The 25936-nt window shown below is 37.8% G+C and overlaps 1 protein-coding gene across 1 annotated transcript in view; it reads left to right on the top strand.

Annotated features, from left to right (window-relative positions):
- Window positions 1-8155: 8155 nt before the first annotated feature.
- The window catches only part of FAM120A (family with sequence similarity 120 member A), a 78810-nt gene continuing 61029 nt past the window's right edge, over window positions 8156-25936 (top strand). The window contains exons 1-3 of the mRNA XM_081319698.1: window positions 8156-9448; window positions 16200-16446; window positions 20107-20189. Coding sequence (XP_081175824.1) covers window positions 8975-9448; window positions 16200-16446; window positions 20107-20189 — 804 coding nt within the window. The 5' untranslated portion in view covers window positions 8156-8974. The remainder of the gene's footprint in view (window positions 9449-16199; window positions 16447-20106; window positions 20190-25936) is intronic.

The following is a 25936-nucleotide window of genomic DNA, read 5'->3' as shown; positions in this document are numbered from 1 at the left end:
AGACAACAAAATAAGCTCAATGCAAAGCTAAAGGTGATTATAGCAAATGTTATCCCAACAGAGCTGGTTTATTTACCATTCTGGCTCAATACACAGGAAAAATAAACAGGTTCCGGTATCTAGATAACTTCTGGTTGTTAGAAGCAAGAGTTAAAATAATATCTACAATAACAGTAGTGAAAAATGGAAGCTAGTAGTGTTAAACAATATTCCCATGCTGAATTCATCTCAGCAGGAGGGTTAATTTTACGTTTCTAACATTTGTGACATCTAATTCAATCTATGACTATAATAAATAATCTTCATGATTTCTTGATTTGTTACCACAATAATCCTATTTTAGATAATTAGAACATAAAATTCTTTGAAACACTTTGGAATGCATCTTATATTAATGTTTATGCTATGTAATTTTGAAAGGGTTTATTTCTGTAGTCTAGTTTCACCTTGATATAAAAGTCTTACTAATTAACTTACTAAGAAGTAATTGTAGGCATCCATTACAAAATGACTAATCTTCTAAGCAGTATTTCTTAAAATTTGTGAACCTTCATTTAAAGTGTGTAGGGGAATAGAAAGGGAGACATTTTCAATTTTTAATAGGAAAATTATCAAGGTGATTATTTCTTTGGAATAAAATATTAGTATGGGATATCAGGAGACAACATTTGGTAGTAGTAAGATGTTACAATACACTGATATTACAGTTATTTTAAACGGTGTGCAATCACAATACCAGGTGCCATCTGCAGCTTTATCTAAGCCATGTGGCTGAAAGTTATCAGCCGTGATATTGAAAAGAGTTACAGGAAAGGCTGATAGCTCTGGTTATTAGCATCAATCATTGAAGAATCATTATGCTAGAAGGAAATGAGCCTGTTCTGGGTTGGTGTTTTTTTTTAGGCCTCAAGCAGTTTTTTATCTGGGAAGTTCACAGGTGTTATTTTTATTTATGAAGTGTTAATTGTAGAAATTGGTTGAATACACAACCATTCAGCCACAGCCCTGTTCAGAATTTAAAATATGAAATTAGATGAGACATAAGAAAAATAAAATAAAGAAGACAGCCATGAAATGAGGACCCAGATTGTTGGGGGCAATTAAGCTGACTTTGTAATAATGCCGCTTGGGGTGTGTGTGAAAGCCCTAATAAGCAGGCATATACATAGAATGAAGGCTACTGCTAAGCTTGTAAGCCGCCCTGAGTCTTCGGAGAAGGGCGGGATATAAATGGAATTAAAATAAAAAAAATAAAATAAAATAAACACATATTTTATGACTATCTTAGGAATATCAAGCCAGGAGAAAACATCTTAGTGGAAATAGGGAATTTTGAATCATGAAAACTGACAAAATATGGCCAGGCAGAAAACATCAGCAAAGATGGAGGAGAAATAGACTTTTAAAATGTAAGATTTTGAAAATTAAGTTCATGAGAAGTTTTATTTAAGGAACAATTACATAAAGTTAACTGTAAAATGTAATGAAACTATGTTGGACATCAGTGGACAGAAACATTTCACAAACTAGTTCAAGATAGTCTTGGTTTAATTAGGCGAGAAGGATAATGTTAATTGCTGCATTTTAACAGGAACTGAAAGTTCATCAAGAGAAAGAATGATGGTTGCACTAGTTTATGCATGAGAATGATTGTACTACCAAAGACTGTGAAGACCAAATTATGGAAGATGTAACTGATTTCTTCCCAGATGCCCCAAAGCCAAGTGTTCCTAAAATGATTTTCAATACTTATTTTAATCTAAAGAAAAAGAAAATAGAAAATCATATTTACACTTCATTCAATTGAAATCAACATGTACAATAAAATAAAATGTGTTGTTGCTGATTTCATACATTTATGAAAAAATACTCTAGAATCATGATCCTCTACCTGAGCACGCACCTCCACTCCAATATTCTATACAGCCCCAATGCCAGGGGATAAAGGTAAAGGTAAAGGTTCCCCCACACATGCGTGCTAGTCGTTTCCGACTCTAGGGGCCGGTGCGCATCTCCGTTTCAAAGCCGAACAGCCAGCGCTTGTCCGAGGACGTCTCCGTGGTCATGTGGCTGGCATGACTAGACGCCAAAGGCGCACGGAACGCTGTTACCTTCCCACCGGAGTGGTCCCTATTTTTTTACTTGCATTTTTACGTGCTTTCGAACTGCTAGGTTGGAAGAAGCTGGGACGAGTAACAGGCGCTCACTCTGCTATGCGGCACTCGGGATTCGACCCGCCAAACTGCCGACCTTCTGATCGACAAGCTCAGCGTCCTAACCCACTGAGCCACCGCGTCCAGGGGATACAACCCTACAAAACCTTTCTCTAAGTTGTCACCCCCAACTGTTAAAAACAGTTGCCAGGAATAGCACTAAATACATATTATTAAATATTTATTTCTATTTCTTTATCTTGGTCCTATCTGTTTTTTTGCAGCATGGCCCCTGGCATGCGGCTTTAAAGTCCAATGTAATATTACTTTCAAAAATACAAGATAAGAAAAGTATGAGTTTGTTTAAAAACATGAACATCAATGATGTTGGTGAAAGGAGTTTTAGGGTAAAGATGTTAATCAGGAAAAGGGCCAGATACAATTACAATTTAAGTTAGGAACTGAATTTCTTTTTCTTATGCCATCTTGTTCCTTCTTGTCATTTCTTAAACTGATAGCTTAAGGGCAAGACCTACATATTTTGTATTATTTTGCCTATCAATGGATGCATGCAGTTCAGTTGTTTAAATAAATGCTAATATTATTTATAATGCAGATAATATACACAGTAAATAAACTGGCACTGCAGAGTGTACATGCGTATACATTTTTGGCAGATATGAATGATGAATGCCCTGAGTGTATACTGACAGAATATATTCCCAGTAGGCTCACCTAAGGCATCCTAGAAAAAGCAAACAGGAACCTATATTGGGCAGGGATCACTTTACAGCATACTATACAGCAAAAGCCAAAAATACAAAGTGATTGGCAGTACAGAGCCAAGTGATGGACCTTCCACTCAAATGGCACCCAAACACACTACTGAGGAAGATCTGAGGATCTATTGGAGTTTATGGTATTTATGAAATGAGTAGGTTAATGTTTTCAGGATGTATAAATGCTGATGTTGTAAGAAAAGAAAATTCAAAGTAGCAAAGATAGGATTGCAGTCAGAACATGGCGCATATGAAGCAAGAATATGGGAAACTTAATGCAGTAAAATAAATTAATTTACTACTCATTGATTTCCTAGATGTGAATGAACTGAAATGGGTTGATTTTCAACCAGAAGTGAAATGAAGTCATACAGCTTACACTTGAAGACACAAAAAACAAAGAGTGCTTTTGTTTGATTTTTGTTATCAGATTTTGGCCACGTCAATCTGGTTTGGGGGGAAAAATGGAAAAAGGAAAGGGAAGGGGTTCCTATTATTGCATGTTACTGCTGTTTTAGGCTGTTTAGTCACTACTTTTTAAAAAATTCATTCTATAGTACTGTTTTCTATATTCATAGATTTAATTCTCTAATGCCAGTCTATATAAAATGCAATGCAAAATTTCATTTACGTTCATGTTTTCCCTCCAAATATTTTGTTTTCCCACCCCCAGAATAAGCCAATTGAATTGCTTCAGTAAGATATTCAGGATTTCCAAATATGGTTTGTCCAGAATAGGAAGTTGTCTGCAGTTTTCTGGATGTATTAACATCCACAATGTGCAAATGGCACATTTTCCATGTCTGATGGTGTTTCGATCCTGTTTCCCCTGATGATGTGGACAGGATCATGGGGAGGCTGAGCTCCACCACCTGTTTGTTGGATCCGTGCCCCTCCTGGCTGGTTTATGCGGCCCGGGAGGGGACATGAGGCTGGTTCCAGGCAGTAATAACTGCTCCTTTGAAGGAGGGTGTCTTCCCCGCCGCCTTGAAGGAGGCGGTGGTGAGACCCCTCCTCAAAAAGCCTGCCCTGGACCCGGCTGTTTTAAATAACTATCGTCCAGTCTCCAACCTTCGCTTTCTGGCGAAGGTTGTCGAGAGCGTGGTGGCGCATCAGCTTCCTCTGTTCCTGGAGGAAACTGATTATCTGGACCCGTACCAATCGGGTTTCAGGCCCGGGCACAGCACGGAGACGGCATTGGTCGCGCTGGTGAATGATCTCTGGCGGGCTCGGGACAGGGGTTGCTCCTCTGTCCTAGTCCTATTAGATCTCTCAGTGGCTTTCGATACCATCGACCATGGTATCCTACTGCAGCGTTTCAGGGGGCTGGGAGTGGGAGGCAGCGTTTTACGGTGGTTCTCCTCCTATCTCCTGGGCCGCTCGCAGTCGACGTTGACAGGAGGGCAGAGATCCACCCCGAGGCCTCTCGTTTGTGAAGTTCCTCAGGGGTCGGTTCTCTCGCCCCTCCTGTTCAACATCTACATGAAGCCGCTGGGTGAGGTCATTCGTGGTTTCGGGGTGGGGTATCATCAGTACGCTGATGATACCCAACTTTTTCTTTCCACCCCAAACCAACCCAGCGATGCCCTCGCTGTGATGTCCCATTGCCTGGAGGCGGTCCAGGTCTGGATGGGGAGAAACAGGCTTCGTCTCAATCCTGCCAAGACTGAGTGGCTGTGCATATCGGCATCTCGAACTAACCAGTCCATCCCACCTTTAACGATGGGGGGGTGAGGTGTTACCCCCCATTGATAGGGCTCGCAACTTGGGTGTCCTCCTGGATTCACGGCTCAATTTTGAAGATCATATAGGTGCCGTGACCAGAGGGGCTTTTGCCCAGGTTCGCCTGGTGCGCCAGTTGCGACCCTACCTGGACTGAGATGCCCTACGCACAGTCACTCATGCGCTCGTGACCTCCCATTTAGACTACTGCAACACTCTCTACATGGGGCTGTCCTTGAGGACCACTCGGAGGCTTCAACTGGTGCAGAATGTGGCCGCGCGAGTTGTGATGGAGGTTTCCCGATACTCCCATGTAACACCTCTACTCCGCGAGCTGCATTGGCTTCCGGTTGCCTTCCGGGTGAGATTCAAGGTGCTGGTGATGACCTATAAAGCCCTAAATGGCTTGGGTCCGGGATATTTGAGGGAACACCTTCTGCCAGCATCAAGTTCCCTTCGTCCAGTGCGCTCACACAGGGAGGGTCTTCTCAGGGTGCCGCCGGTAAGACTGCCGGTGGATAACACCCAGGGGGAGGGCCTTCTCTGTGGGTGCGCCTGCCCTCTGGAACCAGCTGCCCGTGGAGCTTAGGAATGCCCCTGACCTTCGTTCATTCCGCCGGGACCTGAATACCTGGCTCTTTGATCTCTCCGGGCCAGGCTGAGAATTTTTAACTGGGCTTTTTATTTTAAGGGATAATTTCATCTTTTTAAATTGTTTTTTTAACTTTTGTATTTTGTATTGCTGATTTTAAATTCCCTGTAAACCGCCCTGAGTCCTTTGGGAAAGGGCGGTATATAAATCTAATAAAATTAAAATTAAATTAAAATTAATGGTTTATTTTGGTTTTTCTTCCCTTCAGATTGCTAAAGATTCTGGAGACTGTTGTGTAAATAACCACTTGTAAGCTCCTTTATTATCAATGAAGTTCACAGAAAGCCAGTCAAAAAGATAAAGCATTCTCTGTCCTAATGTCCTTTGGGGCAGGTATTGCTTATAGAGTACTGTATTGCACACTGGATAACTGGGAAAGACAAATATGTTTAAAAAATCAGCACATGCTTCATAGATTATGGAAAAAAATTACTTTGATCAAAAACATCAGACAATGGAATGTGCTTAGAAAAGTAAGAATCCCAAAACATTATCCCAATACAAAACCTATACATAGTCATGAATACGATAAGAGATTGATTCAAAGTTTCATACACTTCCCTTATTCAACCTTCAATGCTTATATATTAAGAGAAGCTGGATTGGAAGAAATGTTACTGTTCTCTAGTTGAGTGTTTGAAAAGAGGCTGCCATATTTATATTCTGCTAACTAGTGTTGGTACTCACAGTTATCTTGTAAGCCACTTACGATATGTAGAATTGGGTGATATAGAAATTCTTATACATAAAATTAATAAATATAGCAAATAATTATATTTTTCCCTGAATTTCTGGTTTCCTAGTTGAGGGAAAACCAAGAGGAATGGTGTTGTGGTGGTTGCAGTAGTTTCTGGAAACATTAAAATATTAATATTGGCACATCTGGTTGATTGCAGGGTCTTTGCTTTTGCTTGCCATAGTCAGCCAGATGTTTAGACTGGATTTAGCTTTTCTTCTCCATCTATTGAGTCCTTTCCAAAGACCTAGGATAGGTAGAACCTGTTGTCTTCGGACCGCCCCCGATCTGCGTACATTTCGCCGGGATCTGAAAACCTGGTTTTTTGATCTATCAGGCCTGGATTGAAGGGGTTTTAGCTTTTAATATTGTTTTAATTGTTGGGCTTATGTAATTTAATCTATTTTAATTTATACTATTTTTATATTATATTTTATGCTGCCCTGTAAACCGCCCTGAGTCCTTCGGGAATAGGGCGGTATAAAAATTTAATTAAATAAATAAATAAAGATTAAAGATACTGTTGCAGGATTTAACTGTTCCAAGTAAAGCTGCCTTTTGCAATTGATTGTGATTTTGTCAATACCAATAGTGTTCAAATGGTGTTCCAGTTGTTTTGGAATATTATTATATTTTTATCCTACATATTTATATATAACTCAAGGCAGTGGACATAGTTAATACTTCTGCCTATTTTCCCACAACCACCCTGTGAGGTGGATTGGGCTAAGAGAGGGTAACTGGCCCCAATCACCTAAGGCATGAAACTATCTCCTACATCAGGCATGTCAAACTGCCGGACCACAGGCTGGATGGGTCACACCGAAACCACGCCCACCCCATTGCCGGCAATGGGGAAAAAGTTGTGTGACGTCATGTGACATCACAAGTTTGACATGCCTGTCCTACATGGTCCTTAAGCTGTTTGATCCAAATACCCTTTTTCCCAATCTTGAATATTATAGATAAAAAAAATCACAAACATCTCAGCAGTGGCAGTCCCAAACTGGATACTCAACTCACAAATAAGCAATTACAAATTGCTCCATAACCCCCAGGATATGCCAAATTATCCCTAATTTAACAGCCACTACATGGAAAATTCTTGGAAGGCAGTGATTTGTTTTTAATATGCAGTTCTATCCTTTATTTCTTTCAACAGTCTTAGCACAACTATGGTATTCCTAAATAGATATTCAAAGCAGTTTCAGGATGGATGAGCAGAACCAGAGGGTAGGACCAGTACCAATACTGCTAAGTTTATAAAGCCACCCTGAGTCTTCGGAGAAGGGCGGGATATAAATGGAATTAAAATAAAAAAATAAAAAAATAATTAAAGTTAGATTATTAGGAGGAATTTCCTGATGATAAATTTTGTTAGCTAACGGAATAGGCTGCCCCTTGAACTGGCGGTCTTCGACTAAACTGCGTAACATCTATCTGAAATGTGTTGCAAATCTTGCACTAAACTGGGTTGGACTAGATGATCTTTGACGTTATTCCCAACCCTACAATTTCTCGACTCTTTTAAGTTTAGAGAGCTCTTTATGTGCACCACATACATACACACACATACATATATTATTCTTTAATCTTGTGCTTTAAGCTTCCCCTTGATCTTATAAAAGTATTTTGAATTCATTTTACATAAGTAATGAATTTACTCACACGTAACCCTGAATGGAACTAAGTTGCCCAATGTGTGATACGTTATTGTGCATTAACTGAGGCGTGCACTTTCACGGAGCGGGGTTCATGTTCTCAGGCGCAAATGCAGTCGCGGAAATAAGAGTTCGAAGTGAGGGTTTTTGCACGTACAATAAATATTAGCACTCGTATCCATACTTATCGGCAGGAAGCCTCGAATAGCAAGGCTTATAGAATTCAGGTCGACCGCACGGCCGCAGGTGGCTTGTGGATTTCCAGCCACCGAACGCCCGCTCCTCCTCGAACCCCAGGGAATCCTCACACACGCACCCCGCACTACCACGTCCCCTTCCTTCGCATTCCCCGCAGCCACCCGCCATTCACGCACCTACCCCTCCCTCATTTCCGCTTGCGCGCCCTGGCTGGTCCAATCCTCCTCTCCGCTTTCTTCCCGCCTGCCTCGCCGTGCGCATGCTTGGGTTATGCAACAGGCCATGCGCCCTAGCGTCCCAGCTGCAGGGCGGCGGCGCTGGGGCCGTTTTGATTGCTAGCCGAGGCTTTGTCGAGGGCGGTGGTGGAGGTGGAAGAGGAGGCGAAGGAGGAGGAGGAGGAGGAGGAGACGGAAGGGGGAGCTGGCCTGGCCCGGCCAGCCTGCCCTCCCGCTCTGCCATCCAGGTGGAAGTGGGAGCGTGGGCCGTCGGCCCTCATCCAGCTGCCTTCGGCTGCCAGAGCGAGCTGGCGGGCGGCAGTGGCGGCCTGGGCACTCTGGGCCAAGTCCCGCCTGTTCCGCGACGGCTAGTGGGCTGGCTTCCTGCACGTTGTGCCGCTTCCCCCCCTTCTTCTTTTCCTCCTTTCCCTTCCTCCTCCTCCCTCCCTTCCTGCTCTCTCGCTTTTCCCTCCCTCCCTTCCTTTCCCCGGCAGTAGGAGCCGCAGCGGCAGCAGCCACAGCAGCAATAACCCGGATCCCCTGAGCCATGGCGCTGTGAGAGCAGCACATGGCGGGCGCAGCAGCCATGAATCCCCCAGTAATCCATACAACTCCCCCCTGAAGAGCCACCGTGTAACTGCAGCCGCCGCCCGCACCCGCTCACCCATCTACCAACCAACCAGTACGACTTAGTTGAATAATATTAGACCACCAGCACCATCTCTGCCCAGCACTACCCATCGCAACTGCTCCTGCCGCCTCCACGTCCGGACCGAAGACGCTCTTCTCAGCCAGCTCTTTCCCTGCGCCGTCGCCACCTAAGACCCCGCTAACAGCCAGCCCGGTACCACCGTCGCCATGGGAGTGCAGGGCTTCCAGGACTACATCGAGAAACACTGCCCCAGTGCCGTAGTGCCGGTGGAATTGCAGAAGCTGGCCCGGGGCAGTCTGGTGGGTGGTGGTCGCCAAAGGCCTCCTCAGACCCCTCTGCGACTCCTCATCGACGCCGACAACTGCCTGCACCGACTCTACGGCGGCTTTTACACGGACTGGGTGAGCGGCGGGCAATGGAACCACATGCTGGGCTACTTGGCGGCGCTGGCCAAGGCCTGCTTCAACGGCAACATCGAGCTCTTCGTCTTCTTCAACGGCGCCCTGGAAAAGGCCCGGCTCCACGAGTGGGTGAAGCGGCAAGGCAACGAGCGCCAGACCGCCCAACAGATTGTCAGCCACGTCCAAAACAAGGGCACCCCGCCGCCCAAGGTCTGGTTTCTCCCGCCTGTCTGCATGGCGCACTGCATCCGCTTGGCCCTCATCCGCTTCCACATCAAGGTAAGGGAGCGAAAGCAACGGCCTACTCAGAGGCTGCCCCTCGCCGTCTGAGCTGCCCCAGGGTCCCCTTGCGTGCCTCGCCCTGCCCCATGACACCAGGCCTCCCTTGCAGCTCCGATCTGCCCTCCAGCCCTGTTCTGACTCTACCCCTGCTTTTCGCTCCTTTTTTACTCGCTTCGCACTGTCCGGTTCCCCATGGGGGCCCTTTAGCAGGAGCCTGACGCCCCTCGGGGACCAACTCCAGAGCTGCCGTCTTCCTATTCATGGAAGCGCCTCGGCACCTTACTGGGTTGCCCCCCCCCCTCTCTTCCCTGCGGTGGACAGAGGGGCAGCATTAATAAAGATGGCAGCAGACTTTTCCCTCCCGGTTATGGTTTCACTAATTCCAGAGAGAGGCAGGGAGGGAAGTTCTGTTTTCCCATATCCGCAAAATGTCGTCGAAAACTGGCTGAGTTCGAACCTTGGGCGGGTAGACGAGATTTCCTGGGATCGAGCGTGTTTCCCGCTGGTCGTTAATGATCATCCAAGGTTGGCCCGAAAGTACTGTACAGTACTGCGTTTGTCGGCTACAACTCTCCCCTCCCAGGAACAGAATAAAAATAAGTAAGTCTCGCTGCGTCCTCACTAAGAGGCAGGGAGGTACAGGGTGCCCGAGCTGGCATAGGAGAGGACTTAGTAAGCAAACTGATGTCCTCAATCTGTACAGGGATTTTTCTATTTATACATAGAGCTTTCAAAATCAGATGAGAGGAACCTGGAACATCCAAAGGCTCCCGTCCACAATGTAAGAGGCCCTAATGAGTTGCTGAGATTAAACATTTCAACTAATCATCATTTTCTTGTTCCATTGTGCCTGAACTTGGATTTCTGGCTTGTTAATAATGCAAGTTTTTTTGCCATCTTTCCTCAGACCTTCTGCCATCATTTTTAAGTATAGGTCAGGTCCATTCTTTCCCCATACTAACAGCTATAAACTATAGTTTTAACTATAAAGGAAGATAATTGGTGATCATTGTACTTGATCCAGGAGTGAGAGTTGCATTGCCAGTTGGGGGGGGGGAAATCCATCATTATATTTTTGTTCTGGGTTCACTCTAATTTTTTTAATTGTGTCTTTTGTGTTCTTTTTTTGAAAACAACAGGTTCAGGTGTTTTAATTCCATTGTTTTGATCCCTCAAATAAGCAAAATGACCCTTGAAACTAGTAACCACTCTGAATCAGTTATTTTTTTATCCAGTTGTTTGTTTTAAGTAGAATTATTTCTATAATTTGTTTAAATCATAAATGGGAAATTAGATATTTATCAAGAAAATGCACACAAGAAACAAGCTTTTTTAATGTATGATTTAGAAGGCAAGGAAACTTGTTTTAGACTAATACAACCATTGTAAATAATTTAATTATACTTTTGTAGAAGATACTAAGTTTTAAATTGTTACTATACAACCGTGAAACAACACAATTAATTATATATGTGGTTGAATAAATTTATTTATAATATGCTTTGATTTACAGACTTTATTGCATGTTGATCAATGACCATAGTTATTCCTCCATTTTTTAAGTTTCCCCCCCTAGATAATTATATAGTATTGTTCTCATGATAATAGTTGTAATAGCATTTAATTTCATTTTATTTCATTTTGTCCTTAAAATAAATCTACTGGTGAGGTATCCTGCTTGAACTCTTAGTTCTCCTAAGTGAAGAGTTTTGTCAATTCTCAGTTGAGTAAATATGTGACCTTTACAGATAATGTATAGTTTAGTAATTGGAAGTTGGTGTTAGGAGGCTCTACTTTCTGGCAGATAAATCCATAGCTGTAGAGACAAAGGATCCTCCTCACTCTCAGCCCCAGAATATTTTTAGACATGGATATCAAAAGTTAGTTTTTAATAAGTTCAGTGAAACTAAAAACATAACACTTTTTTTAAGTGTGGGTTAAATTATTTTCTGACTGAAACTTAGCAGTTTAAGGCCTAGAATTCATTCTGTGTTATAGAATGGCTGTGATACTTCAGACTAAGTTGCTAGTGGAAGTCCCTCCCCTTGTTTCCGTTGTAACTGGTAAGAAATTTAGTAAGCCTACATGTCGACAAATCTGGTGTAATGATTGGCTTATATAAGTGACAGACATTAAGTGTAACATCATAGCAAACAAGTTAGATTGCTCTGTTCTTGTTACTCATCTGAAAGCTGCTAAGTGCAATCATATTTCTCTAAATCAGATGTGGCTTACATTTCTATTTAATACAGCTAGAAACCCATTTTTTCAGTAGTCTTTGCAGAAAAAGGATCAGTGATTTCAAAGAGTATTGATGTTCTGAAATTTTTACTAAACATTTTTCTTTCCAACACTTAATAAGAATTTTTCTTGTAAAATGGAAATAAAAGCAAATGTTATATCGTAATGCGAACTTTTAAATCCATTAGCAACAGTTCTTCTTACTCTAAATTTACAGAAAGTTGCAATAAGATATTTATTTCTATGCAGTAATCCTTTAAATATGATCTGGCTTAACACCATTACATCTAGTGGAATAAAGTTCTAGTGAACTATACTAAAGATAATATTAAAAATATAAGATAAATTCCATCATGATGACCGTTTATGTTATAATATGTACTGGGATTATTGTCTGATTAATGAACATAATTCACATTATATTGGAATCTCAAGTGCATAATTCTAATAAGTTGCATAAACAACAGAGAATATCTGTCAGTCTAAATAGTAAGAGGATCAAGGGAAGTTTTATTCAGAACACCTAATATGTCAATACATGACACATGCATTGTAACTGCCTTTCAGATTATAAATACATAAAGCAATTTTAAATAATTTTCAGTGAAATGCTGTGTTTCTGTCATTTGACACTCAGCACTACCTATTGGACTTTTTCTCCAATTTATCCAAATGTGTCAGATTATACATTCTGTCACCTATCTATTCTGACCAAAGTTTGTACTTGATGAAGATTATAAGAATTTTATGTTCCATTACTGATAGAGAAGAATGTTTGAACTGTGGGGTATTTGGTGTTCTCTTGAGCTTGGTTATTTAGGCCAGGGCTTTTCAACCAGTGGTACGGGTACCACCTGTGGTACATTGACACCTAGCAGGTGGTACGCGACCATCCTAGAAAAGTGGTAGCAGGGGAGGGGAATGAGCTGAACCGGCGGTAGCACTGCACAAGCCTGAGCGAGAGATGGCTGGAGCTGCAGGGCTGTTAGGGCTCAGTGGAAGCGCCAGGATCAGCGCCAGGCTCCAACTGGAGCTCGGCGCTGATCCTGGCGCTTCCACTGAGCACAGAAGAAGCGCCGATCAGCTGGAATGTTGCAGCATCTCCAGGGTCTTGTGATTTACATTCAGATGCTTGGCAACTGATTCATATTTATGACGGTCACAGTGTCCCAGGGTCATGAGAAGTGACAAAAACCTGCTGCACCCACCCAGCAGAGGGGGGGAATAAAAATCAAACAACCCCCCCACCCCCGCTGCCAGTCCTCAACAGAAATGCTCACAACAATGAAAACCTTGGACAGGAGGAAGAGCGCCACCAGGAGGGCAGGCAGGTGTCTTGCTTGGCTGTGGCTTGGGGGCACTTTTTTCAGTGTCATTGTAACTTTGAACAGTCACTAAGCAAACTGTTGTAAGTTGAAGACTACCTGCACTTCATCGCTTTTTCCCTTTTTGGTAATCAAGTTTTTGACACCTTGCTAGGTGACTGGTGGTACTCGGATGTTGCCATATCCTAAAAGTGGTACAATGGGTGAAAAAGTTGAAAAGCCCTGGTTTAGGTTTAGACATCCATGAACACCATCTAGGAGTCTGAAGACCTGATGAAAACTCCTTAATTTCACAATTCATGGACCATAGTTTCTTGGAAACTCAGCATCATAGACCAATCTCAATCTTAAAAAATGCTAGAGAATTCCTGGAAGCCTGATATTCCTTACAGATCTGCCATCCACCATCATATAGAGATAAACAACATCTACATGCTGTTCAAAAGAGATAATCAAACAGCCAAAAAGAAAACAAAAAAATGAAAATACTTCACCAGCAACCAGCAGAGATTAAAACCAAGATTAGCACTAGACCAACAATCAAGAAGTAAACAATACCCCAATCAAGGAACCATCAACTCAAGCAAACAAGCTAACAGTAAACAACAGCCTAATCAAGGAACCACAAGAGACTCCCACCTATACTGACAGGGCAAGCCACTAGTATATAAAACAAGAGCAAACATTTTTTAGTATTGATGATGTTTTCTTGTTTGGTAATGAAACCAAGCAACTAAGCACAGTGAGCCCCAAGGACCCTATATAATCTATTATATTTGAAGGGGATCAAATCTGGGAGACCTAATATTCTAAAGGTATTTTGAACCAAACATTTAGGATATTGTACACAATATATTTGCTTTATTTTTCATGATTTTGGAATTCTTAAATCTCTGAGGAAAGATGTAATACTGGACTCTTTCCATTGCTTTGGTATTTTAATTAGCATTTGCTCATAAGATTTGATTTACCACTGGCCATCCCCTCTTCCCCCCAATATTGGTTGTATTGTGTGGGTATCTACTCTGATGCTCACCACCAAATTGGCATGCTTTTTTCTGGGCAATTGAGCAAGAATACTGTTTTTCTACCTATATATCATTTTAAGACATCTAGCAGTCTAGGGTAAATTTAACAATAAACAGTTAAATACAGTAAATTGCAAATATTAATTCAGCTTTTTAAAAAGATTGGTGAAAAAGGTGGTTTTAATTTTTTTAATGAATTTGTAGAATCTAAATGTGGAAATCAGTTCATAAATAAGAAGCAATGCAAAAGAAGCCCCCTGTTTGCTTGCCACAAAGCTGGACAACTGACATTGAGGCATTTTTATGGAAGCTTCTCTTGCTAAATGCTTAGTCAGGTTATTCTAAAATTCCTATGGCATGAGAGAATGGAAATTGATAAAATGATACATAGGGTCTCGGAATCATTAAATGAATCCATGTTCATAATCATATCCTAACTAGCTACCTAGGTATAAACATTTTCCAGAAATGTAATTAGAAAAAAAATACTATTACTCTGAGAGTGGACCAGCATTCTGAGGAAAATGGAAATATGAAATACATATTTTTGAAATGTAAAGAGTTTAAGATAAGTTGTGTTAATTTATAATTGTATGAAATATACTAATTAAAGTTGTGTTCTGTACAGTGGAGCATGTATTTTTATGAGAAAGTTAATGTTAGTTTTTTAGCTAGTTTGAAATAATTTAAATGTTGATAAATTCTAAATAAATAGAATTACAGATAGTTGAATTCTGAGAAATATGGAATCAACTTACCTTTTCTGGGCAAGGAGAAACCAGCAGCCAAATAGGAAAAAAATCACCACTACTATAATAAAGCTTTACATTTTTAATATATGCAACAAATATTGAAAGCACATATTTTCAGGAAAAAATATGAGAGTAATGTAGGAAAACCCCCCAAAGTTGAGAATATTTGTTTTGCTATATTTACTATCAGCCCCCTGTCCAGTATTTCTGGATCTGAAGTAGTCATCTTCAGTTTTACTTACCCATTATATTTTTAACCTTTTTGAGCACTAAGGTTTTGCCTTTCTTGAGAAATTCCTCCCTACCCTTTCTAGCTCTAAATTATTTTGTATAGTATAACAATTGTATTATGTTTTTTAAAAAAATAGGAAATGCTTCATAATACCTTTACAATTTTTCTGCTTTGAATTATCTAAAATAGATCACTTTCATTCCATAGAAATTGACCTAGTTCAAGTTTCAGGGTCATTCTGTAATGAGTAGAAATAGAATTGTAGGTGAATTTCAGGAAAAGTTGGTCAAGCTGTCAACCACAGAAAGCCATTGATTACCATTCTACCACCAGAAGAGTAGGCTGGAATATGATCAACCTATTAAGGCAGCTTTTCTCAAAAAGTAGGTTGTGACTTGCTAATGGGGAACAGGTCATAAAGCATTGGATGAAGCATCACTATGTAATGTTTTTCCTTACAAGTTCTTTCTAAACAAGCTTACTTCTTTCTAAACAAGCATGGGGCCGGAGTACCTCAGGGAACATCTGCTGCCGGCATCAAGCTCCCTGCGCCCTGTGCGTTCCCACAGAGAGGGCCTCCTCAGGGTGCCACCGGTCAGAGAATGCCGTCTGGTGGCCCCCAGGGGGAGATCCTTCTCTGTGGGCGCCCCGGAGCTATGGAACCAGTTACCGGTTGAGCTCCGGACGGCGCCCGATCTGCGCTCCTTTCGCCGCGATCTGAAAACATACTTGTTCGAGCAAGCCGGCCTGGCCTGAGGGGGGATTGGTGGGGTTTTTTATCATTTTTATTGGGGTTTTTACTATGTATCAATTGTATTTTAATCGGGCATGCATTTAATTATCTTTTAATTTTTGTAAATTTCTGTGTTTTATTCTTGCCCTGTACACCGCCCTGAGTCCTTCGGGAGAAGGGCGGTATAGAAATGATAATAAATTAAATTAAATTACTAGTTTCATCCAAAGGAATTGTGAATATGAAGCAGTGTGGTGTTGAAGGGCGCCCGAGTATTATTTTTCGTTTAATTGTATAATGTTTAGCAAGTTATAACTTCATATTCTATATATGAACTTTTTAAAACTTGTGGTATTAATGTAGACTTGGTTTATATGTACAAATGGGTGTGCTAACTTTTAATATATTCTTTTGCATATCCCTTTTCTTTTGTGTAGGTTGCACAAAGTATCGAAGATCATCATCAAGAAGTAATTGGTTTTTGCCGAGAAAAAGGCTTTCATGGTTTGGTTGCATATGATTCAGATTATGCATTGTGCAACATCCCTTACTATTTCAGTGCCCATGCCCTAAAATTGAGCCGTAATGGGAAAAGCCTCACAACAAGCCAATACCTGATGCATGAAGTTGCCAAGCAACTGGACCTGAATCCAAATCGATTTCCTATTTTTGCTGCTCTTTTAGGTAGGTAAAATAAGACATGACAGTCTGTGTATACATGTGTGTGTATATCCTGAAAATTTGTTAAAGGGAGACTTGTATGTTTGTAATCATAAAAAGTGAATGTCCTTAAAAATTCCATTGAATCTGTGTTTTAGCTATTTGGAAATCAGCCTGCTTTAATTGGAAAATTGTCAAGCCCAAACCAAAATTTTCATATCACTTAAATTGAATGTTATATGAAATCTACCTGCAATTAAAATTTCTTAATTTAATTGGATGAGATTTATAAATGCAATCATTACTATGAAGGAATAAAGCTTAGTAGAAAAGCAGAGAATTTTGGTCCTGAGTACTTTTAAAAATGGAGAATGTATCTGTATAGCAAATTCTAATATCCTATAAAATAATTCTAGAGTAAAATAAGATTAATAGGGAATCTCAACAAAATAAAAACTATCCATTAAAATAGAAATCTTTAGAAGGAGTTGTCTATAGAAGGAACTACAGATGTGTGGGATTTTGTGCTGATTGCAGTAAAAAAAAGGCAGGAGTGTGCTGCTTTACATACAGACTGAAATATTGTTTAACTTATAGTTAGGTGTAACTGCCACCAAATTAGCTAGAAATTAAAGCATTTTATTCACTACAATACACTCTTGTTGAATAGACACTTAGTAAAATGTATTACATTCCTATATATGAATAGCTTAATTCTAACTTAATTCTAACTTAATTCTAATCAAAATCTAACTGAATAAGACCAGATATAGTGAAAGAATGGTTATTCCAACTATATATAAATGCTAAGATAATTACTAAGCTTACTCTAGTATCTGCAGCACCAAATTTGTGTACACATATAGTACATAGAAATTGAGATAATGATTTAGCTTGCTATAATGCTAATCAAGATGTATTTGTTTGCATATAATTTATTTGAAGATTTCAACAGGTATTTTATTGTTGGCAACCCTAATTTTAAATAATAGTTTCAAGGTACTTCTCAGCCTTATGAGGTATACAGACAGGAAACACAACCATGTGAGCTAATTCTATTTTATTATAAGGTTATATTAACAGAATCTTGCATGTGTGAGAGAAAACCCCATCTTTTTACAGCCCTAAAACTAGACAAGGTGCTTATTGAGTCTCATGCCCTACTCACATTCCTGCTGTGGGACAAGCTGCCTTTTATCTGACTGTTCCCTTGCCCTGTGTCCCAAAGGTTATTCCCACATACCATTATACTACATCGATGGACTGATTTATTAACAATATTTGTTAACTCACCCCCATCAACATGAATTCTGGGCAACAATAGTGTAACACAAGCTTCAAAATTCAAATTACATACCAGTGAAAATCGGTAAGTAAAGATACAGGCAATGACAGATTGCCAGATTAATGAAAGACTGAAAGCGTACCAAATTGCTTTAACTTGCTTATGGAATATAAGGAGAGTTGGGACTGATACAGTTCTGGGAGAAGGATATCTCATTAAGTAGAAAGCACCATTGAGAAGGCCTATTGTCAGATCTGCATATTCCTTGTGAGGAGAAGGAACACACTCTAAATGTTCTTACCACAGACAAATTCTATTTGGACAAGTCTCACACATATCACAAGAAAATAGCCAATTCACAGAAGAGAAATCAATGATGCTTAGAAAAACTTATTTATTTATAAAACATATTGTTCAAACACATACATAAACATATACAAAATGAGAAAAAGGCACTCATGGACCCTAAACACAAAGACAGTCTTTTTTGCTTCATACTAAGAGAGTCATCCTACAAATACACCCTCTAACAGACTCTGGTTCAGATTGTTTGGGTAACCAGTTAGGTATTGGTAAAAAAAAATAAAGGGAAAAATCTTAAATCAATTTAAATCAATTTTTGATTTAGTGTTTGAATAGGCAAGCAGCCACCACAAAACTAGATATACACAAAGATTGCTTTCAAATAGATCAGTTCTTCAGTTTTGTGTTTTAATAGATGAAGACAAGAATGATAACTGGTTGATGCTATTAGCAAAGAAGATGGAATTTGTAGAAAAGCCATACAACGTAGCTTACTTTGTGAATCTAGTGAGTATAAGGTTTGTAAAGCTCTTCTTGACTTTAGGAGTTCTCCATAGCAGCAGTGATACTGTATATCCTTTTTCCTGGAATAGTGACGCCATCTGGATTACTGAATTTAGCATTAGTCAGTGATATATTTCTTATTTAGCTGTTTTCCACAAGAAAATGAGGATCAAGAAATGTTTTAGTACAGGATTTCCTGACTAAGAAAGCAATACTGTATTGGAGCTGAAAATATCAGTGACTCCGGTATCCCTACTAAATGTACAGTATTGCTTAAACAAAAGTGTAATTTTTGTATGATTGATAAGGCTTGCCTTCCATCTTATTTCTGTGTTGATCAGTTCTGTCTGTTTTTCCAACAATTGCTGAGTACTTTGATGGAAGTAACCAGTAGCATTTCAGTATGTTTTGATATGACTGAAAGTACTGATTCAGTAACATATGTTTTCTCTTAAACTGGAACATCTTTGACAGTGAACTTAAGTGTCTTGTATATTGTCTTCTTCTTCATCATCATCCTAGACCTCATAGCCATTTAGCTAATGTTTATATTTCCTGTTTTATGGGATGGTCTATCTCTATATTGCTTTCTGCCTTCTAGAGTGACCCCAAACTCTTAACAGAAAAGTTCTTACAAGTGTGAGAAGAAGACAAGATTGCAGTTGGTTTCAATATTTTACAATCTGAACCTACACTGTTTGCATGGTAGAACAACAATACCATGAGGATAGTACATAATGGAACTATGAGTATCATCACGTTTTAATCAGATAGATTTTTTTGAGATGTTAACATAAAAGTCGAACATCAGCATTTCATCTTTGCTGATTGGCAGTATTAGAAAGTTATCCATTAATCCCAGAAGTATGGGTAGATCACATATTGGAATGCTGTGCTGCCTGTTCTTATACTGATGCAGAACCATAATTTAGACTTTGCTATATCACCACCCCAGAAGTACAGGTATTGGCAGAAGGGAGGCTTGTGTGTCTCGTTTCTTTCTTCCTTCCTACTAAGATGCTTACATAGCTTGGAATGGTCTGAAAACTATTCAGTTTTTGCCTTGGTGAACCATAGAAAATCTTTAGATGTTCAATTTTTGTTTTATGATTGTTGTTTTTGTTGTAACAGAGCCCCTGTTTTTACATTATGTAGCTTAGGAATTGTTTCATTTTGTTGAAGTGGTTCATGTAGCAAGTGATGTCTGAAGATCTTAACTCCTAAACATTATTACTTGGAAATAGGCTTCAGTGATAGGGATTTTACTTTCCGATAAACATACGCAAGAATTAGAAGTGATATTAGAAAAAATATAGATTAATTATGTCTATTAACATAATGGCATTCCATGATTTGGGAGTAGAATTTCAAGCTAATCTATCCAGCTTCAGTAATTCCAAGCACTTATTTAAGTTAAGGCATATGCGGAGATTCATCTAACTATATAAACATACTTAAAATAAATTACTTTCATATTCCTATAGTTTAAAAAGTTACATTGACCCTGGTTTTTTAATACTGTAAATAGGATATTTTAATTTTCCAGATATTGATGTAATTCATATGTGTATGTATTGTATTGTATATTTTAGGTAATCACATTCTACCTGATGAAGATTTGGCTTCATTTCATTGGAGTTTACTTGGTCCAGAACATCCACTGGCCTCTCTTAAGGTAGAACTTCAATACAATTAGTTTCATTTGGCGGGGAAAAACAGGATACAAATAATCCATAATGTGAGGCATCTTTTATTATTTTTGGATGTTTCCTGAAAAATAGTCTACTTAATTAGAAGAAGTGACAAAGACTTATAGAGTACTAACGTCGAGATAACAGATTAAAACGGCAGTTGCTTGCTTTAAGGATTTTTTGGCACATATGCACTAAATTCTAAACCCTGTTTTTTCTCATTTCAGTTCTCATTCTCTCATTCTAGATAGAACCAGCAGTATGTTTAGACCTTTTGATTTTCACTTTTACTCCCCTTTTATTTAACAGTCTGAAAAAATGTTTTCACGTATACTACATATATTTATAAAAATACAAAATTTAAAAGATTTGTGTAACTATAAATTATCTTATGAAGATCCAAACACTTTAAAAAATAGAGCACTTGTATGTTGATGAGTCAGAGTTCATGAGTTACAATATTTGAAAGAACAACTGTGGATTGGGAAGAACTGGATTTGACTGGTTATGCCTCCCTTCTAATCTGGTTTGGCAGCTAAAGGATAAGTTAAATTAATTCAGTTAGATTAAAACATTTTAAGTATTTTTCCTCTTATCTATAACCAACATTAAAAAAAAACCACCAGCAAACTGGTGTTTCACAAATAATTTGGAAAAAGTCCTTTGAATCCTACATGAAGACTAGCGCCTATCTGCTACTCATTAAAGAAGTCTATTGCTTTCTAGACTTCTAAGTGAACCTGAAGAAATCGCAAGTATATAGGAGTCATATTTACATTAACTAATAGATTTTTTAAAGCAGCTGCAGCTTTTCCCCCCTATCCTCATTTAGTAATTTGAAAAATAATAGATTTCTTTAATGCATAGTAGTGAACTGTACAGAAATTTTTCTGAATTAGTTTTCAAAATATGCATATTTCTAATATAGCTAGTTTAATTCAGATTTTGTAGAATTTTCTAGTTTCTCTACTGGGCATATTTTTACAGTGAAGGAAGTACTTATGGAAAGAAAGTGTAGTAGGAACTAAAGATCCCTTTATGGCTTTTAGATTCTCTCATTCTTTCAGTTTTTTAAATACTATTATGTTGAATAATGGCCATTTGTACCCTGAGGAAAACTTCCATTTCAAGAATGATTTTTAAATAGGATATATTGGAAACACCAATCTTAATTATTAATAATTCTCTGTTAACATTTACTTGAAAATAAGTACTATTGATGATAGTGGAACTTGATTTCAAGTAATTGTGCTTATTATAGTTGCGCCCTAAGCAATCAACACAAGTTGAAAAAATATATTTTATTTTATTTTATTTATTCAACCTTAACAAAAAAATCTTGGAAGAAATAGAATAGTCTTAGACCAGTCCTCCAACATCACAAGATCACAAGCATGATAAGCCATGGCATCATATGTAGATAGGATACTTCGAATCTGCATGCAGGTTGCTTAACTTGATTTTACTATATATTGATGGGGCAATTTACTTTTTGATTAAAAGCACCAATAAAATGCTTTTATTGGGAAATTCCACACAATGCATTGTACTGAAAAGGGGATCCAATGCGTGCAAGATTTAATATATCTGTCTTGTATACCTTATTGAGTCAGCAAGTTTTAATCACTATCCAGCAGCCGATTGCCTTTTATTCTTTTGTAATTCTGAACAGAAAAGAACACCAGTTCCCATGTCTCAAGATGGTGGGCCAAACCTTTTGCAACAAAGTTCTTAACTCTTTGTCAATGAATTTAAGGAGTAAAAGCATGTTTTGATTTCTAAGTAATTTATTAATTCAGAGATTCAATTAGAAGAAATATGGACAGCTTTGTATATATGTTTATTTATTTATTTATTTATTTATTTATTTATTTATTTATTTATTTATTTATTTATTTATTTATTTATTTATTTTAATTCCATTTATATCCCGCCCTTCTCCGAAGACTCATGTCTCCTCTGATGTACAAAATGGAGTAGAGTAAATCTAATAGCAGCAAAGAGAGATGTTTGTTTTAAGGGAGTTGTATCCTTCCCAGTATTAACTTTTGCAGTTAATTTTGCTGGGTGCAATTTTACTTTGAGATCAGATCTGATTTCATGAGTTAAATCTGTGCCCATAGATGTGAGCAAGGTAAATAAGCAAAAGTAACTGCTCATTTCCTGTATCGTCATATTAGAATTTTATGCCACAGAGGTCTTAATTTATAATTAAATATGGATTTAGAGGTTTACATTTATGGATGGCTGTATTTTTCAAAGATGAAACTTGCCTAGCAAAAGCGTACGAGGTTGTAGAGTAGGCCTGATACAAAGGTATTAGTATTGCAGCAAATTCTTTTTTCCATTATAAAATTAACAAAAAAGGAAAATGCTAAAAGGAATTTATAGCATTTGTTTCACTCCATTGTTTTTTTAAACTTGGGCTCATGTAGACAGAGAATATAGAAAAATATTTTTTAAAAAAACTAAACCATGGGGACTTGAGTTTTTATATATTGGTTCTTCAAGAGGAAAAGTGGAAACTTTAGAAAACTAAATGCAATCTGGACTTCGTCACTTTAAGAAGATAAAATGAAGTATGCATAAATTATGTTAAAATTGAAAATACATATTCTTCAAGCCACAATAATTATACTCCCAAGGTTACTATGCTTATATTTTACTTAATCAGAATTTTGTTATAAATATGGATAAATAACTATTTCTGCCCATTTATAGGCTGATTGTAGTTTGAGATTGGGATATTTGATAGAATTGATTGTGCTATATGTATTCGTTTCATTTATCTTACAGTACTTTTATACCACCCAAGAATGGAAGTTCTTTGGTTTGTTTAACAATAAAAGTTAGAATCATAAATAAAAATGGAACCAAAATTTAAAAGAAAAGCAACAACATAAAAGCAGCATATGACAGAAATAATAAATGGTATATTTGGCTTATGTAGGCAGCAAGTTTACTCACCCATCCGTTCTGTCCTCCACCCAATACAGCAGAGAGCTATGTAAAATGTAACAGCTATTAAAATGATTTTTAAAATTATAGCTTTAGATTTTCCTGTTTTAGTATACCTCAAAAACAACATTTTTTTCACTTTTTTATGCTATAACAGTGTTAACATCAAAAAAATGGCTTGATTCACACTTATTAAATATTATATGTTTTTAGTGCCATATGTGACTACAGCCATTGTTGTTTCTAAACCAAAGTTTATAACTTAATATATTGTGTTAACCATATCACTAAGCCTTGTTTGAATGGACTAGCTCAGAAGGAACCATGAATACAGCCATTGTCTGATATCTGAATTACTTCAGATTTTTCCATTCAAGATCAATAAGATATTTTACTGTTTTGCAAACCTGGATAATTTTACTCTTACTACTTTTACTGCATGACATATTTTTCTATATTTGCTACATATAATGGGTTTCTACATTTACAAAAGAAAAAACACATACTTGAATTTAGCAACATCATGAAGCATTTATGAATATATATATTTGCTTATAAAGGGTCTTGCTGGATCTGAACACTTAGTGTCTATGAGTTTGGGATACTTTGCCAGACTCAGTACTTTATGGGCTACTGTAAATTGACCAGCTTTCTTTTGGCACATCCTTCTTCACACTAAAGTCTATAAATATTTCTAAAGTAAAACATATTAATGAATAGAACTGGTGCTGCAATTTGTCTGTCCTCTAACATTACTGTGAAGTTCTTTGTAATGAACAAATGACATTCTATTTTTAGCAACATTCTCCTAAAGTACTGTCTGATTTGGAAAAGCATGAAATAGCATGCATTGATTTTCATGCCATCATGATAAGATCATATGAATCAGTGCAGCTCTTGTTTGACTGATTATGGCAGTTCCTGCTATTGTTGAATTACTTATGGCTTTCTCAAAGTTCCATTTTTATTGTATAGTAAGAACATTGTATATGAAATTATGCAACCTGTATGTAGATTATCATTTAAAAGTTATACAAGCATGTAACCTTTAATCCTCAATCTTCAGTTCTAAAATTAATCCATTTTGTCATTGGTTGTATTATATTAGTTTTCCTTAATATAATCTCTTGGTTCCCTTTTCTTTTTATATTGTTTTTAAGCTTCTGTTAACTTCACAATGATTTTGTTCTTTTGCTCCTCTTTATTACCCATATTTTTATGTTGTTGCCTTTGTTCCTCTAATACATACATTCTCTGTAAACTAAATATTCATTCTTTTTATGTGTTTTACGCCTTGCTGCTTCATTAGAAACTTTTACCACTATAAATATGTCTGACTCCTTCCATATTTTTAAATGAGTGATGAAAACTCATTTCTTCACTGTGCAATTCTTCTGCTGATCTCTCATTGTTACCGTTTTTTTAACCACTGCCTTTTTCCTCATCTGTCTATTTAGGCGTCTACTGGAAAAATTTAATGCTTAAGTTGCTGGCACATAATGCCATTTGTTTAGACACTTTGAGAAAAAAAGAACTATACTGTATATGCATTGCGATGAAATATACATATATATGTCTACACACATATATATGTAAATTTTCTTCCTCCATAGTGTCATTGCTGGAAATGGCTCTTGGGGGAGTCCTGCTGGTCAATTAATGTCCCAGTGGATTTGCATTTAGAAGGCAATGCAAATGTTTCCATTCCTTAGCAGGAAGTATCTTTCTGTAAGACTTCATCATTTCACATTGCAGATGTGGCATTTTATGTTTCGTATCTTCTTCCATACTCAAGATGTTCCCTCTACAAAATAATGTAAAATGAAACATTAAATTAGAAATCTTTCAAACCTGTTGCTTTGTATGCAGAATTATTTATATGAAGAGATTTACAGAAAATGAAGCCCACTATCTAGAGTAATACAACTATAGCATAATTCTATAAAATGAAGTCAGATGAATACTATAACGTGCTGTTTCTTGTAAGCAGGACAGGAAAAATGTTGGATAAATAAATAGGGAAAGTTATACAAAACAAGAGAATGAAGTTGTATGTAAAATATGCTGTTAGGAGATAATACAGTGAAAATGACAGTTTGTTTTTGTCTGTGAACATGCTTGCTCATTAATTTTCGCAGAAAAGGAGAACACAACATGTTTGAATTAAAGATTTTAATTTAATAAATTAATTTAATTAAAGATTTTGAGATCAAGAACTTTCTAGTTGACCTTTCTCCCTCAACCCCCCCCCCTCCGCCAGTCTTGTGCAGAGTGGAAGAGTTGCTTACTCTTGTCAACATGCGTATTGATTTAGGAAACTGTTAGCAAATAGTCTAGTCAAGGCAAGAAGACATAATGATTTTTTTGAAACAGAAACAAAATAATATTTGGTATTGGTGCAGTGATTAAATATATTAAACCTTACATAAATATAATCTTTGGGGAGTTCAACTCAAATGAGCGGTTTGCAATCAAATTTGTTTCTCATTGTTCTTAAACCACATTTGTTGTAGTTTGCTTTCCTGTTTTACATTTTAGACTTAACAATTTTGGCTATATTCTCAGTAACCTTATTAAAACGTGACATTCATTTTAAAATCATCTAATGAGCTTAAACATCAGCATACTTGTGTTTTTTTTCTTTGAAAAATCTGTAACCATTTTCTTTTACATGATCTTCTCTTTGGCTGTGCTTTTATGTCCTTTATGAACTTCAGAGCATCCTCATTGTGCTAGCAGAACTTTTTGAGGTATTTCTTCTAGTAGTTATAGA

Source organism: Vipera berus, assembly GCF_964194415.1.
Source record: "Vipera berus genome assembly, chromosome: 2".
Classification (NCBI taxonomy): Eukaryota; Metazoa; Chordata; class Lepidosauria; order Squamata; family Viperidae; genus Vipera; species Vipera berus.
The sequence above is the reverse complement of the archived record's forward strand: the minus strand, read 5'-3'. Positions and strand labels throughout refer to the sequence as shown.